The sequence below is a fragment of the Kogia breviceps genome, chromosome 2, assembly GCF_026419965.1.
Source record: "Kogia breviceps isolate mKogBre1 chromosome 2, mKogBre1 haplotype 1, whole genome shotgun sequence".
Taxonomy (NCBI): Eukaryota; Metazoa; Chordata; class Mammalia; order Artiodactyla; family Physeteridae; genus Kogia; species Kogia breviceps.
Genome location: NC_081311.1, coordinates 107,928,049 through 107,945,568, shown reverse-complemented (window position 1 = coordinate 107,945,568; position 17,520 = coordinate 107,928,049). Strand labels below are relative to the sequence as shown.

General features: G+C 36.1%; 1 protein-coding gene across 2 annotated transcripts in view; it reads left to right on the top strand.

The window, feature by feature from the left end:
* The window catches only part of DARS1 (aspartyl-tRNA synthetase 1), a 67,848-nt gene that overhangs the window by 18,114 nt on the left and 32,214 nt on the right, over nt 1-17,520 (top strand). For both annotated transcript variants that reach the window (XM_059053693.2, XM_067025936.1), the window contains exon 4: nt 483-585. In XM_059053693.2, coding sequence (XP_058909676.1) covers nt 483-585 — 103 coding nt within the window. The remainder of the gene's footprint in view (nt 1-482; nt 586-17,520) is intronic.

The following is a 17,520-nucleotide window of genomic DNA, read 5'->3' as shown; positions in this document are numbered from 1 at the left end:
GTAGGAAATAAAATGAACCACCTCCGTAGAATGTTTATGTTCTTGTGACTAAGCACTTTATTAGCACTTTTATGGTTGCATCATTGAGGCTCTTATGATGGTTAGCATAGTACCTTTCTTTGCCTGTAGAATATACTAGCTATTGAATGAATGTTGAAAGTGATCTGTAGTTACTTGAAATTTGTTTAATAAGTCCATACAATGACAAAATAATTTTCTTGGTTGATAATATTTTTTGAAATTGGTGCTTTGCCTACGTCCTCATAACAAGCATTTTAAAAGTGTAGGAGAAACTTGGGTTTCTTTAAAGCTTGTCAACTGAGTATGGGAATTTCGGCTGTCAAAGCCAGATACTTATGTGTATGTCCCTGTTGGGGATAGTAAATTTGGGCCCAATTATAAAGTAAAGAAGCATTTTTTTTCTTTGTAAAACCTGAAGTAGCATGTCCTTAATACACTTACGTACTTTCTGTCTTCTTCAGGAAAGCAGTGCTTCTTAGTCCTACGTCAGCAGCAGTTTAATGTCCAGGCTCTTGCAGCCGTGGGAGACCACGCAAGCAAGCAGATGGTTAAATTTGCTGCCAAGTAAGTAAGCAATTATATCCTGTTGTCAGAATAAACAGTGGTGGGAACCGGGGCTCCCAGGGCTTTGGACCATTTTCATGCATTAACATCAACGCTTCCTTTGTTTAAAAATGTAGTTATTTAAATTGTCAGTTCAGTGTTGCTGAATACATTAAACTTATAAAAGAGAAAATATGGAGCACAGACTCGAAATTCATTTGGAACTGCTGAAGCAGCACTCTCTACAGACAAGTCACATTTACTTTCAAGTAGAGTTACAAAAAGCCTGGCAGCGTCAACACTGCAAAGCAACTTTATTTTGTTGTGTTTGTTGAGCTTCATTTCCTCCCTCCCTCCCCTAGTTTGAGATTTGCATATTAAGCAACAAGTTTTCTAACTAAATAATAGAAATGTTTAAGATAAAAGAATGTGATTTTGCAAATGATTCCATCCTGAAGAAGTAAAACAAATGCACTAACATGTTACAGCTTTTAACTTTGACACCAGAAAGGTTTAAATTTAAAAAAGTAAAGTTTGCTTTTTTCCCCCCATAAAAGTATTATTGTCTGGCTCAGGGTTCCTATAGAAGCTCATTGTTTTGTTCAATTTACAAGGGGTAGGATACAGAGATAGTGTAGTGGTTGTGCCTGCTGGAGGTCTAAGGTAATAAGAGTTGGTGATGTGGCTAGTTTTGTTTGCATGTTTTTCTCAATTTAATTGAAATTTTATTTCCATGATAATGATCAAAGAAGACTCAGAAAAATGGACAATTTTAAGTAGTAGAGTACTTCATAGGCATAAATATTTTTTAAAAGAAATTCAGTTGAGTAAATGTTACATTTTTTCTATTGAGATTTTTAACATCTTTATTGGAGTATAATTGCTTTACAATGGTGTGTTAGTTTCTGCTGTATCACAAAGTGAATCAGCTATACGTATACATATATCCCTATATCTCTTCCCTCTTGCATCTCCCTCCCACCTGCCCTATTTTCTATTGATTTTTATCTCTGTTCTTTATATGTATATATATATGCTTTCAAAGATGAGTTAATATAGACAGAATTATCAATTTTAGAACTAGAAGGAGACTAAAAACTGATCTAGGGCTTCCATGGTGGCGCAGTGGTTGAGAGTCCGCCTGCCGATGCAGGGGACGCGGGTTCATGCCCCGGTCCAGCAAGATCCCACATGCCGCGGAGCGGCTGGGCCCGTGAGCCATGGCCGCTGAGCCTGTGCGTTCGGAGCTTGTGCTCCGCAACGGGAGAGGCCACAACAGTGAGAGGCCCGCATACCACAAAAAAAAAAAAAAAAGATTTAATTTAATATCTTTATGTTTGGGCCTTCCCTGACTCCCTCAGCACAGTGGTTTACATATAATGGATGCTTAGCAACTGCTTTTGGTTAACAGATTTATTTATCCAATTTAGTTTTATTGTATCATAGCAATACCTGCCCTCTGGTTTAAAGACTCCAGTGCTATTAATTACATCAATTTACTGATGTGCTCAGAGGTCTAAGTACCACTAGCCCTACCTCTCCCTATCTCCCAGTCCTGCTGCCCAGAGACTGTCACTTTCATCTCTTCTACCTGTATCATTTGGTGATTAGGTTTGCTGTTTTAATACCTAGTCCTTAAGGGTATATGCTTGTGGGGTGCATTTGTCACCGAGCCTTTTCAGGTCAATCTGTATCCTATGAAGTGAGACATAGTAAATGTGGTCCCTAGGAATAAACTTTGTCTACACAGAGAGCCCCTGAAAACCACAGACATACATGCTAAATTATATTTAATATGCTGGAAAATACTGGGGGAAAGTCAACTTCGAGTCAACAAACTTTATGGCTTCTGTCTTTTATATATTAAATTGGTTCTGAAAACTAATATATGAAGCTGATAGTTTCATATAGAATATATTTTTTTGTTAAACTGCATTATAACCTCAGTATTACATTCTTAAAGGATTATAGTCTGAAAGTCTTTTGGAAATCCCATTTACCCTTAATCACTAAGAGGCATTCTACTATCAAGAGAACAGTCAATTCATTTGATATCTCTAGAGGTAGACACGTTAAAGTAGTACACAAATCATTATTTCTTATTTTGGATCTTCTCAGAAACTCCTGGGACTTGACTGACAGCAATTGACCATATCAGATGTCAACCAAAGCTTACCAGCTGGAAAAGATACTTGCACACAGAACTTAGTTCACTAATGCCCTTATAATATATGTTAAAGAAAGGCTTTCATCTAAAAGGGATAGTGTTTGGGTGATTTTTTTTTAGAATAAGGGAAGAATTTAGATAATTTAACCTGGATTTCATAATCCTAAAGTGGATGGAACTCAATCAAGATCTAATCTGATTTTAATCTTTTTGTTTTGTTTTTGTTTTTGGCTGTGCCACTTGGCTCGCGGGATCTTAGCTCCCCAACGAGGGATTGAACCCAGGCCCCGGCAGTGAAAGAGCCAAGTCCTAACCACTGGACTGCCAGGGGATTCCTGAGATCTGATTTTAATCTTAATTCAGGTTTAACAATTAAGTTGTGACTTTGATTTCTTTTTTAAAGCAAAGAACATGTAGCTATTTTTAGTCTATTTAAAAAACTGAACTTTATATAATTAGTAATGTGTGGGAAAAGATGGTTTCATAATAGAGCTGTTGCATATTATAAAGCCTTTGACTGGTTATATACAGGCGAATGGACCCAATTTTATACAATAGGTTTAACATGTGGAACTTAAGTTACAATTATTTAACTTTTGGCCCTAAGGTGTCTATCCTGAGTAATTAACAATAAATGTGTTAATAGTTTTTGCTACCTTGTGAAAAAGGAAAATTCTCATGACTGGTGAAAAATGATGAGTTTTTAATTTTTGTGGCTGGTTGATAAGATAATTTTCTTAGGAACATGATTTATTGCTCCTGGTATGTCAGTCAGCTTGTCTTTATGTGATTTTGCTATATTTCTAAGGTAGTTCAGAAATCCTGATCTTCCTTGGTAACAAGTCTAAAGCACATGTCCTTTCTGACAGAAAGGCAGTAGTATGATCTTATATTCAAAGTACCAATTTTTAAAGAAGAAAATCAAGATCAGAAAAATTTTACTTTGAAAATTACCTGCTCTATTTATAAATAATAATAAAGTGAAATTGTAATATAAATTCTAAAGAACTTTCAGAACTTTTAGGAAAAAGATGTGTTGGTTTTTTTCTTCATCCTTCAAAATCCTTTTCTTAAAAAGTCCGTACTTGCCAGAAGTTTCTTTTTAAGTGCTATTTTTATCTAAAATCTTTAATGGCTTCCTATTTCCAACCATGTTCAATATTAATTCTACGTGCTAGTTCCCCCGTTATTTCCCACTATTTCTCAATATACATGCTTCAGATTGGGCAGTCTCTCCATGTCTACAATGACCTCTTTTCTAATTTTACTTCTTATTTTAAAGGCTTTAGTTTTATTCATTAAATCCTCATTCTTTGTCACTTAGCTTATTAAGCCCATGTTCTTCATGATCCTCACTAATTGATTTCTCTTTTCATTTCTCTGGGGTCCACAAATGTGTTCTTGGGAGATTGGAAGTTTTCTATATTTTTTAAAATTTTAGTGTACATTTTGGTGGTTATCTTAAAATTACATAAGGATACTATGCCATATCATTTTATAGGCTAACTTACAGTAGTAGAGAACTGCTGTGTAAATTGTGTTCATGCCAACTGAAGCCAATGATATCCATGTTCTGTACAAATGAAGATTTCACTGTAGTTTGAATAGTGACATGCTGACAAGTTGGGTTACTAGGTAGTTAAGAAGTATTATGAACTTTAAAAGCCTGTGCCACTCAAGCATATTTATTGAATCCTATTTTCATCTGTATAGGGGCAGCATATAACTAATAGTACAATAGTTTCCATGCAAGGAAAAATGTTTCTATTTCCAGTTCTAGTGTTTATCAGATTAGATACCCATTTGATTCAAATTTCAATTAACAATACTACATTATTAACTTTCACTGGAATAAGATAGTTTTATAAAATTATCAACTGATATTTTATTTAAATTGTCATTCTTGGTTGCTCTTTGCAGAACTTTGGTTAATTATGAGGCCTAATTATCCTGAGTCAACTTCAAAGTTACTGTTTTATGGAATTATGAACAAGCATTCTTCAATTACTAGTATTAAAATAAAAATACAGAAAATTAAATCTAGAACTGGATATGAGGCTACAGCTTTATACAGTAAATTCAGCAATTTAGTTTTAACAAACCTTAAATTAATATTGTTAATTTGAATTTTGTTGTTTTTAATATTTGTTTCAATTTTCTTTAAAAATTCGCTTTGAGGAGAGTTGCCTGGCTGTCCATTGGTTAGGACTCCACACTTTCACTGCCATGGGCCTGGGTTTAATCCCTGGTCTGGGAACTAAGATCCCACAAGCTGAGCAGCATGGCCCAGGAAAAAAAAAAAAAAGACTGTAAAACTTTGCTTTGATTTCAAGTTAAGGGCTATAACCATAAGGCATTTATTTCTACTAGTTTTATACTTGTAGGTATTTAAGTAACATGATAAAACTAATTTAAGTGTTTACTGAGGGTCCCCGATATTCCCAAGAGAGGCCATTAATCTATGCCATATTTAGTTGTGCTTAATTCTTACCAAGCTTATTTTGAACTTAAAATTCTTGGGGTTTTGGTGAAGAAAACTGAGTTCACAAAATAAGTCATCATAGAACTACTAGGATGATTTAAACCTTTAATTTCTACAGCGTGCCAATGGGCAGTGGAATGTAAGAGTGGGCCAGGGACTCAGCTCCTCACTGAGTAGGCACATGACTTCATAAATTGTTTACTGTATGTTAGTCTTACTTCATTCTTTACAGCTAAGACCCTTCTTTGAACGTGTTTATTTCTGTTTGCCTGGGAAATTAATTAAAGTCTGAGATTGGGTGTGGCACTGATTCACTGTAATTGAAAGAAGTTACTTGACATATAAACCAAACTTGTGCCTGTCTTGGAATTGGAATACAGATTTTTATTGTGAAAAGGTGGTTTATTATTTCAAAAAATATTTACACAATTGATGTTTTTTGGGTGCTGTTTTGATTTAACTGTCAAATATATGGTTTCTCATGTTTGGGCATTTTGAGTTCTTTGCCTCAATGAATTGTTAGTTTATATCATCAAAGCATTTTATGTTGGTACATTACTTGAAAAACTAGTATGTAGCAACTTTATAGCATGTCCTCTTTTCAACTAATCTTTTATTATACCTTGCCCAGGATTTTAAAATTATTAATTTGAATATGGGTAGCTATGTAGATCTGTGGAGCACATTTCTCAATGAGTACAGTAAGATTCAACAAATTATTTCTGACAACCAGAAAGCTAATAAATTTGTTGCCAGTTTTGCTGAAAACCTTTAATACTCAAGTTTCTGTGTTTAAATTTTAATAGTTTTTGTTGCTATTAGAATATGTAAATATGAGAAAGAAAAGCTTAGAATATGTCTTTTTCACCATTATTCATTTTTGAGGGGGAGAGAAGGAGGGGGTAAATAAGAATCAAATGGAAATCATTTTGAAATATATGAGCTATTGACTGCCTAAAATTATAATTTTGGTGATCACCTAGCTTTCACCAACTCTCAAGTTTATCTGTACTACTAACAATAACAGTCAGCATATATCAATACAGTATAGGATTTCTTACATATTTTATGCATTTATTGTGACAGTCTAGTATAAAAAAGCACTTTGAGGGGCTTAAAACTGTAGTGCCTAAAACAATGTAAAATAAAAGGTAAAAACCACTATTCATACAAAGTGTATGCTGCTAACCTTCCATCATTATCTTGTGTATATTGAGTAGATTATATAAGTTATGATGGGGTACTCTTCAGTGACCCCTGTAGCAGGTGCCTTATATTTTTTAAATGAAAGGCCATGGAAAAAGCTCCCCCACACACACCTACACTTGGACTTTTATTGCATGTGAAATATTATTTTTAATATTTAAGAAACTTAATCTACAATTAAAATTTAGTATGATGATTGCCCTTTATCTTGCCAAGCTTTCCAGTATCTACCATGAATTTTTATATTTATGGGGTGCACCCCAGTAAAGGTTCAGTGCAGTGGTCACCAGTAGCTTCCCTATCTCATGCACAGGGGAAATAACAGATGTGATTGTAACAGTAGCAGCAATAATAGCTAACTATTACTGTATACTAAGTATGGAGCTGCAGAGTGCCATACTTGCATTTTCCCCCTTGGTCCTTATAGCAGTACTATGAGGTGTGGATACCATTTTGTCTTTTTTTTTTTCTTGTCTATTCATTTTTTACAGATAAGAACGTTCATACTTAAAATACTAAGGTCTCTTTGACTCTAGACTCATGCTTCTGTGTCATCCTGCCTCTCTAAGATTATATAAGGATATTAGTTCAGAGCCCTCCACATTATATGTAGCTCACTTAGAATACAACCTGAATGTCATTGAAATATGTTGGTGACTGGGAAAGGGAAACCCTGTTGCTTTTTGCCTCAAAAGTATCTTTTCTAGAGTGTGCAGTTTATTCTGGTATATATCCTCAAGGAGTAGATAGCTATTTTTTTTCTTGAGGGTGATGATGACTTTTAAATACTGTCCCCAAGTTATTGAGAATGAAAACTGGTGAAAAATAATAATTTTGGTTTTAAAAAGTATAGCTGATTATAAAGTAATAAAAAAAGATTTTTGTGTTGTCATAAATTGATGCTAAAAACAGTTCCAAAGAAGGAATGAAATGTTTTTCTAACCATCAGTAATGCTAATGAGCTTGTCTCCTCTAGCATAAAGCAGTAGTTGCCTTCCTAAGGAATCACCCCATTGTTAAAAAGCATGCAATAAAAACAGTGGGGTGGGGGGAAGGTAGTTAGAGAGTAGAGAGTTTCATGGTTGAAAAGACAGTTATTTTTCTTGAATAATTTTAATATAAAAATATTTGATAGCTTTAATTATAAATATGAAACCTAAAACTCACTAGGCAAATTTACATCTTCTTTTGCTTAATCTGTTGCCTTTTCCTTATCATCATCAGCGTATTCTTATCACTCTTGCTGTGAGAAGTAAAACACAAAGTCACTCAACAAAGCAGCTGTGTGGTGTATGTAAGTGATGTGGAAATAAGACCACACTCAGAATTCAAAATAGGAATTTATCCTTTACCAAGATTCTGGACTCAGGAAGGAAATGAAAGAGTTTGGCTGTATGGAAGACTGTTGCTGTTCCTTAACATATCACGCTCTTTGTAACACACTTGTACAAACTAAACTTCTGTCTGCTAGAATTGCTCTATTGTCAGCAAAGGAGGAGATCTTGGACATAGAGTTATGGGTGTCCTTTTGGGTTAACTTTTTGTAGAGTGGTGCTAATATTCAGTCAGTTCTGTTATTGTAATAAATGCATTCCTAAAAAAATACTGTGCGGGCTTCCCTGGTGGCGCAGTGGTTGAGAGTCCGCCGCCTGCCGATGCAGGGGACGCGGTTTGTGCCCCGGTCCGGGAAGATCCCACATGCCATGGAGTGGCTGGGCCCGTGAGCCATGGCCGCTGAGCCTGCGCGTCTGGAGCCTATGCTCCGCAACGGGAGAGGCCACAACAGTGAGAGGTCCGAGTAATAAAAAAAAAAAAAAAAAATACTGTGCTATGCAAAAGTATGAAATAAAAACCTTAAGGTGTATGCAGAAAATAGGTAAATAGCACAACAGTCAAAAACTTCAGGGACTTACCTGGCGGTCCAGTGGTTGAGACTCGGCGCTCCCAGTTTAGGTGACATGGGTTTGATCCCTGATCGGGGAACTAAGATTCCGCGTGCCACATGGTGCAGCCAAAAACAAAAACAACCTTCATCAGTGACATAGTTTTATAAAAAGAACCTAATTTTATTGAAAACATAGAATAGTTTTATACATATTGAATGGTGGAGAAATACATGAATATGATAAATCTCTCACTTTATCTTTACAAAGACATACTGTTTCTGAGTGGAAGTGGGTATCAGAAGAGTTGCAGCTTGGAAATTATTATCAAGTGGTACAAGGAAGGCTGTCTGAAATTGGAAGGAAAGTTGGACCACCATATGGGGATGGGTGTGGCTTGTAACGCAGGTAGATGTTTGAAGTATGTGTGTTTTATGTATTCCTGTGTAGCTAAGTTCACCTGAGTACAGTTGTCTGCATTGACCTATTGTTTCTCACAGGTGAAATCTGGTATAGGCAAACACAAAATTCTCATTATGCTCAGATTGATACCTAATATATCAATTGTGTTGGAATTAATTCACATTTTCAAGACAAGTGTTAAAGCAAAACTATACTCTTAAAAGAGATAATGATGCTTGCACAGTGAGTGGGTCCAAATATGAGTCTTATTTGTTTGCTGACTGCTTATGTGTGGAGGTGAGGAAAAGAAAGAAGTGAAAAATGACTTCAGAGTTTCTAGTTTGAGAAACTCTGTGGAATAGACAGCATCAATCTGGAGTAAATTCCCAGGATCGGCTGGGGCTAAACACAACTCACTCTCTGGAGCTAGATGGGCTCACCTTCCCTTAGAGCGCTTGGCCAGGGCAAGTGTGGATACTGAACAGGGATGGGGTTCTGTTAGCAATGAAGAAGGGGAGGGGGATTTGGATAGACAGCTGTAGTATCTCCTAAACTTGCTTATTACTATGTTGAGTTAATTGGAGAGAAGTTCCAACCTTTTGAGTTCATGAAAAGCCCAAGGATTGAAATAGGTTGTTTTATTGAAACCATTTTATTTTTCTGGCTGATAGGATTCTGCTCCTCCTATTCCAAGTCATCTCTTCATTCTAAATGTTTTCAAGTGACTATATGGAACAAGTTGGCCTTAAAATTCCTTACTTTTCCTCCCCTATCTTCACCATTGCTTCACTTTAACAGCTCACTCCTGTGGCCACAGCTTGGATTTTGCCCCTTAGAATTTCATTTTAAACTCCAGTAGCCATTCTCTCTAACCATAATTCCCACCTTTCTGCCTCTAATGCCTCCTAATCTTCTGCTGGACCTCATCAAGACTTGTAGTTTTTTTTATCAATCTCCCCATTTTCTCCTAGTTTTTTCTGTCCCCTTTTGACCTCACACAATGCCAGTTCCATTGCTACAACTACTCTCACTGCTTCCTTATCCAGTGTTCTCTGTCCCTTTGTTTCTTTTGCCCTGCAGATGCCCTGCTAACTCCCTGCCCCATATACTCTTGATCCAATAATCTAACACCAAGCTTAAAGAGTATATTGTGTATTTGTGGCAGAACAGTTGATTTTTATTCCTCAGCTGGGCCCAGTAGAATATATTCCACTTTTGTAATGAAAATAGAGGTTTATAGGCTGCCTCTTTTCATTGTTCACTGAACTCTTCAGGATCTCATTCCTCTTTATCCCTTAGTTTCTGAGTATAATTATAATAAGAAAATAAAAATTTTGAAAATTTTGTGAGTTTCATTGCTTAATATATTATCAGCCTTCTATTATGATTAAAAACAGCATATGAACAGCAACATATAAATGCTAGTGGCTTCTATTACTTATTAAATAAAGCAAAAATTCATATAGATGTTTTTAGCTTACTTTAGAAATTTGAGGATCAGTGAAACAGGAGATAATTCAAATGAATATTTAGTAACACATTCACTTTGGGAGGCTAGCAGTTTAGTTAGTAAACCAACTAACCATTCTGCTAGAATCTTTGGTTTGGAAAACAGCATAGCTAGAAATACGTTCGTGACGAAAAGGCCATTTCTAATCCTCATTTAATTTTCATTCTGTCTTAGATCTTTTTTTACATTAAATGCTTGTAATTATCTTTAGTGCTAGGGGAGTGCCTAAGGACTGTTTATTTATTCTCAATGTATTTCCGTCTTGAAGGGCAACCCAAAGAGACTGGACATTTAAAACATGTGAACTCCTATAAAAAAAGTGGGAGAAATAATGGTATTTATATGCTAATTCCATGAGGCCCTACATTTAACTCTATTCCCTCTGGCCATATACCAGGTGGAAAAAAGCAAGGACTCCACTATTAAAAATATCAAATCAGATAGTTCCAGCTGGGGTTTCCTAATCATTTAAGAGGCAAACTATGAGGTCACTTTTAATATCTTAAATAGATAACTATCTTAGCATTTACTTTAGATATTAAATCTGAGGTGTTTATCTTTCCCTTAATGACTAGACTGTACCACTAGCAGTTTCTAGCTTTTTAGTATTTTCCTTAAGAGCGACATTAAAGCTTAACATGGGGTCAGTTTTCCCCAAATTATCTTTCCTAGGAATATCCAATTCATCAAAATACTAATCCGAAAAGTTGACTCATTAATTGGATTTAAGTGCCACAGGACTCTTCAACACATTATTTTAATCAATTTGTTGGAAAGATCAATTTTCTCTTGGTTAAATGCATACAGAAATGAAACAACTAAATGAGTTACATGGGAAGGTTGGCACATCTCATTCCCTAGAGATCTTTAAGAACGGATTCTTAATTGTGTATCTGAAATGGTTTGAAGTCTTTAAATGAAATTTGTCTGGGAGCAGGAAGATGGGATACCTATCCAGGCCAGTGTTTCTGGATCCCCATCTTATGTTGACATTAGTGTTCTAATGTTTAGTAGCTTGTGTTTGAGCTGAGGCAAGAAGTCATCCCTTTTTTCCTTTTAAAATTATTGTTTATTTAGTGCCATTTAAAAATAATGAGCAGAGTAGTTTTTGTTAGTTATGGGTGAGCCTTGAAAAGACAAGTTTTTTTTTTTTAAAGGTGGCCCTGTAGGCCTTTTTGTATTGACTGCTATTAAGGACTATAGTGAATGTAAACTGTATTCACTATAGTGAATGTAAATGCAGGTTTTTAAGTTTAAAATTAAAGTTTTGTAAAAGGCTACAGTTCATTTGAAGAGCAGGTGTTAAAAACTGAATTTTGCTATTCATGATTATGTAACACCTCCCACCCCTAGCATAGCGATGTTCAGATTCTGAATAAAAGGCTTATTCAGGCTGTAATATTTGTATATGTATGTATTTTATTTTCTTTTTCTTCATATTAGTCATTGTGGTTAGGTTATTTATTGGTAGCTTGTGAGTCATAAGTATGTTTCTCATTCTCTAATGAGTCACCTAGCTACATACAAGTTTATTTTCTTTCCTTTCTAGATCTTTCACCTGAAAATAACTATTTTACTTACTTGGTAGGTTAAATTTTCAGTTTGCACGTTAATTTTTAGAACTGTAAATATCAAAATAATACTTAGAAGAAGGTTCATTAATTTAGAAAACTTTTATTAGCACCTGCTCCAGTCTAGACACTCTGCTAGGCTCGGGTATTCAGTGACTCTGTATATCACATAAGGAACTTAATTTGGGGACAGGACAAAAATAAACAAACAACTGCATGCAGAGGCATGTTACAGGTCCTATGATGGAAGTATATGTATATATCATACACAATTGAGGCCCAGAGGGTGGTGGGCATTTGGATACCCCTTGAGCATCATGTGGATAAGTTGGTGAACATAGGCGAGGTTATTATAGTGTTCTGAATTGCAGCTCTTTGAACAACTGTACCTAGATAGTTTATAACTCTTGGTTGGAATGAGGTACTTATCTATTGTATCAGAAACAGAACTCCTATATTGGCCCTGTCCAGTTCAACTAGTTTAAGAAAAAAAAAAAAAAAAGTTCCTAGTTTATGGGATTAATTCTTCTAAGTTAAATATAACTTTAAGTAATAACTTTGTTCTCTTTTATACAAAGATTCTGATGTATATATGTTGAGGCTGGCAACAACAGAACATCAAGATACATCAGCGTTACCGGAGAAGGCAGTATGATTCTTGGGCATTTTGAAAACTATTTGTGAAGGGCCTGTTATTTTCAGTTTCTTTCACATAAGCTATAAAGGAATCTGGCAGCTCATGAGCTTCTAAAAATGAGAATGCATTATTTCAAAGTGAGCTGATGTTGCATTCTGGAGTATTTAAAATTTGGTGCTAATTTGTGAGTGTGTAACAGAACTGTCGAGTGCAGTAATCAGTACATGATCTTACTAGCTGTGTGATCTCAGGCTAATTACTTGACCTTTCAGTCTCAGTTTTTTCAACTATAAATTGTTAGTAGCACCTACCTTGTAGGCCTTTGTGAGGCTTAAGTGAGATGATATATGCATAAAGCACTTCACACAGGAACTGGAACATAAAAGGAAATTGCCAGAGTGACATGGGAATAATAATACTTTCGGTATTTGTATATATTAAGATCAATTTCATTTGAGCTGTAAAAATAAAACTGCTTCTTCAACCTTAAATACAGAGCACATGAACAAAACTAATGTAGAAGAATGACACAAAATTTATGATGCATTCCATGTTTTTTGCAGATGAGAAAAAATGTGGAGGAGTATAGTAAACAGTGATTATAGGAAGAAGGGGTTGGGTATATGATGGGGAACTTAAATTTTTAAATTTACACGTTATTTAACATTGGAATTGTTAACAATAAAAAAGTATATTCTTATACAATAAAAATAAGTTTTTGAAATAATGTTTAGAAAACACTGTTTAAAAAATAACTTAAAAATATAAGAGCAAATCTTGCCATTTTCTGTCCCTCACTGGTGAGGGGTAGTGTGAATTGGGGGTGATTATTCTTTATTCTCCAAGAGGACTTGTCAGAGTCAGAACCTCACACTGGGACCCAGTGACAAAAAAATAGATGAAGTACTTCTTTCCTAGATCTATTTCTCCACCATTTATATGCAAGATGGTGACCTCTTTGACTAGAGTCCCATACTGTTAAATTCCTTTTCACCTGTAATTCAGCTACCTGCACCAACAGCCTTTTCTCAGTCATTGTGATTCTTATGCCCTATCCCAGTGTTCTCCAAAGTATGATTTGCTCAAGATTACCCACTGAAGGAAAGAAAATAATTAAACTTCTGTTTCTTTCCTTTCCTTCCTTTCTTTTTGATCTAAAAGTGTAAGAAAAAAATGAGTTTTTCTAATAGTTAATTTATAGATAAACACTGGGCCTATCACTTGGATTGCATCTCAGAAGGTCACATATCACCTATAGCATGAGGCCTCTGAAGGAAGACTGCAGGATTCCAGTAACACAAAGGAGCTGACACTGGTACCCCAACCCTCTGGTTCACTTTCAGCATATTGTAGCCAATTGAAGTTTATTGTGCCTGGCTAACTGGTTTGGGGGGATTATATTTATTTATATTTATTAAAATAACAGACTGACTCTCAGAAAATGGACAAAGGATTTCTGTCAAGAGACTATAGAGGGCTTCCCTGGTGGCGCAGTGGTTGAGAATCTGCCTGCCAATGCAGGGGACACGGGTTCGAGCCCTGGTCTGGGAAGATCCCACATGCCACAGAGCACCTAAGCCCGTGTGCCACAACTACTGAGCCTGCGCTCTAGAGCCCGCGAGCCACAACTATTGAAGCCCACATGCCACAACTGCTGAAGCCCGCACGCCTAGAGCCCGTGCTCTGCAACAAGAGAAGCCACAGCAATGAGAAGCCTGCGCACCGCAACAAAGAGTAGCCCCTGCTCGCCGCAACTAGAGAAAGCCCGTGTGCAGCAACAAAGACCCAATGCAGCCAAAAATAAAATAAATAAAATAAGACTATAGAATGAAGGTAAAACTTAAAACATATGCGCAACAAGAAAATGTTAACACTGACACTTACAATGTGGGATCTTTGTATTAGCCATATTATGAAATGGTGGTGGTGGTGGTGGTGGTGGTGTTTTAATGATAATCCAATCAGATCTGACAAGATTTCAGTACTCCCCTAGCTAGATAGAAATTATCAGGAAAACTGTGAAGTATGGATTTGCTATTGCTAATTATGGATTATTATTGCTAATTATGAATCTCTCCCCAAGTTTATATTTGCCTAAAGGTAATATTTATGTTTAGTATTACATGTATATAATTTTTAAATAAATAAAATATATACATATTGAGGTGCATACTCCCCATGTTTTTTACTGGTAAAGTAAATCAAATTATCAAAAATGTTTGTAGATAGCTGCTCAACCCTATAGTTGATATATTAACTATCTATAGCTATCATTATTAAGCCTATATATGAGGTTGATGTATCTATTAACCCTATAGTTTATATATTTAAGTATTCTCTCCTGTTTGAAACATGTTACTTCCTTGGACCTCTAATGCCATTCATTTAGCTTTTTAGTTTTTTTTTAAGTCTCTTCTCTCCCACCTAGAGTTCTGTCATGATTTTCAGCATTTCTGAAGAATAGTAAACAATAGGTATAAGTGAGATTTGCCCTCCAAAAACTGATTTATGTGACAAAACCAAGAATTAATTCCAGATAAGTTGTTTTAAGATTGTTTTAGGCAGTGCTGATTTTGAAATGTGTTTATAACCCCTTCGTCCTTACCTTGAGTAGTCAATTTGAAGAGGCCAGTATTGGATAAATTCTGCTATACTTGATAAGAAATCAACTCTCATGTTTCATAGTCAAATTTTGTGTGTCTGTTTTTTTTAAATCTCCTTACAATGCATAATACCCACTGTAGGAGGTTTGCAGTGTGTATGTGATGATACACAACATTAAAGAATAAGGCAGTACTCAGTAGTGCATTATTTTAGACTATGAAGCTTACTTCTTCCTTCAAGTACTGAAACTATTTTGACAACTTTAACAGAATCTTTGAAGCGTGTTTTTTTACATTCTTCCTTTTTCTTAATGACACAAGGCCACTATTGTGAACGTCTGTTACTGTGCTAGATTATAATATGTTGTTGCCACTGATGTTTCTGTTTGTTTTGCTTTGGTTTTTAATATATATTCTTCAGCAGTCAGCTGTTACTTAATATAACAGTTGTGCCTACTTCTAATAGTTCCAACAAACTTTTTTTTAGTTTGTTGCTTCTTATGTAATATAGACATGAAAACTTACAATCAAGATTGATAGGGCTTCCCTGGTGGCTCAGCGATTGAGAGTCCGCCTGCCGATGCAGGGGACGCGGGTTCGTGCCCCGGTCCAGGAAGATCCCACGTGCCGCGGAGCGGCTGGGCCCGTGAGCCATGGCCTCTGAGCCTGCGCATCCGGAGCCTGTGCTCCGCAATGCGAGAGGCCACAACAGTGAGAGGCCCGCGTACCGTGAAACAAAACAAACAAACAAACAAAAAAAAGATTGATAGAACTACAGATAACAGAAGTATCCCTGTGGTTATTAGGGAGGCCCTAAATAGTAAACCGTATGGCACTCATGTTAGAAAGATGGTATTTTATTCCTTCAGATAACTGAGTACTCTTTGTTTTTTTCCCCAGGTTGCATGGTTTTTTAAAATTTATTTTATTTATTTTTGGCTGTGTTGGGTCTTCGTTTCTGTGCAAGAGCTTTTTCTAGTTGCGGCGGGCAGGGGCCACTCTTCATCGCAGTGCGCGGGCCTCTCACTGTCGTGGCCTCTCTTTGTTGCAGAGCACAGGCTCAGTAATTGTGGCTCATGGGCCTAGTTGCTCCGTGGCATGTGGGATCTTCCCAGACCAGGGCTCGAACCCATGTCCCCTGCATTGGCAGGCAGATTCTCAACCACTGCGCCACCAGGGAAGCCCCAAGTTGCGTGTTTTATAATTGCTTCAGTAATTCATACGTTATATCATTTGTTTAAAAATTTAAAAAGCCCACAAACTTGATAGCCCACTCAAAATATTTTTATAATATACTTTATATAAAGAATGGTGATTTTCACAATTTTTTTTCCTAAAGGCAGTTTATGTTCAAAGTAAACAAATGAAATTGAACGGTTGACAGTTCCTAATAGATGACATAAAATCTTTTGTGCTTATTAAGGCATTTTTAATATCAAGGCTCTACTAATTTTATTTGTAGAGTGATTCCTTATATGCAGGGGGTAAAAGAGTGGTTGGAAAATGAAAGAGGTATAAAAAATGCTGTGATGGTGTGTTTGGGGAGGTGTTGGTAATAATAAAAATAGCTGACTCAGCTCTTGAAAAGATATGTTTAATTTACTTCATCCATTTCTCCTACTATAAAGTAGTTCCCAGGTAGCTCCCAGGAGCTTCCACCATGGATTTTTTTTTTCCTGCCATATCGTCTATAAAAACCGAAGGCTTTTAGTTGCCTGTTAGACATATTAGTTTCAAAATGTAAAGCAGACTTTAATAGGATCTCTTTTTTTTTTTTTTTTTTTGCGATAACGCGGGCCTCTCACCATTGTGGCCTCTCCCGTTGCGGAGCACAGGCTCCGGATGTGCAGGCGAGGCCATGGCTCACAGGCCCAGCCACTCCATGGCATGTGGGATCTTCCCAGACCGGGGCACGAACCCGTGTCCCCTGCATTGGCAGGTGGACTCTCAACCACTGCGCCACCAGGGAAGCCCCAATAGGACCCTTTTATGTCAGCAGTCAAGCTGTAGTCTATACACAATATAGTATTAAGCCATCTTAACACACAGTGTCAGTTAAAATCATGTTAGACTTTTTCTGCAAAGTGGAATTTTATCCTTCTGTTGGCAGTTAGCTTATTCAAGTATTCCAGTACCTCTTGTATTGAGTCTAATTATACACACACGTATACACATAAAGCCTACATATAATCTTTTACTAGTTTTAACTAACAAGTTCTAGTCAACCCTTTTTCATAAATTTGACTCTTCTTAATTTTGTTTTAATGTTTTTTCTTCTGAATTCATTCACATCAACAATAGGGATAGATAGAGATGAGTATGGAGATAGAGATATTAGAACTAAATTATTTTACCAGGATCTAAGTCTGCTATTCTATTTATAGTATATAGCTGCTAGAAATAATACAGAGAAATACTGAGATTGAAAGGGCAAAAAAAAATAATTATAGGAATCTTCTATATCTAGTTAATCCTACCTTCTTTCTGATTTATCC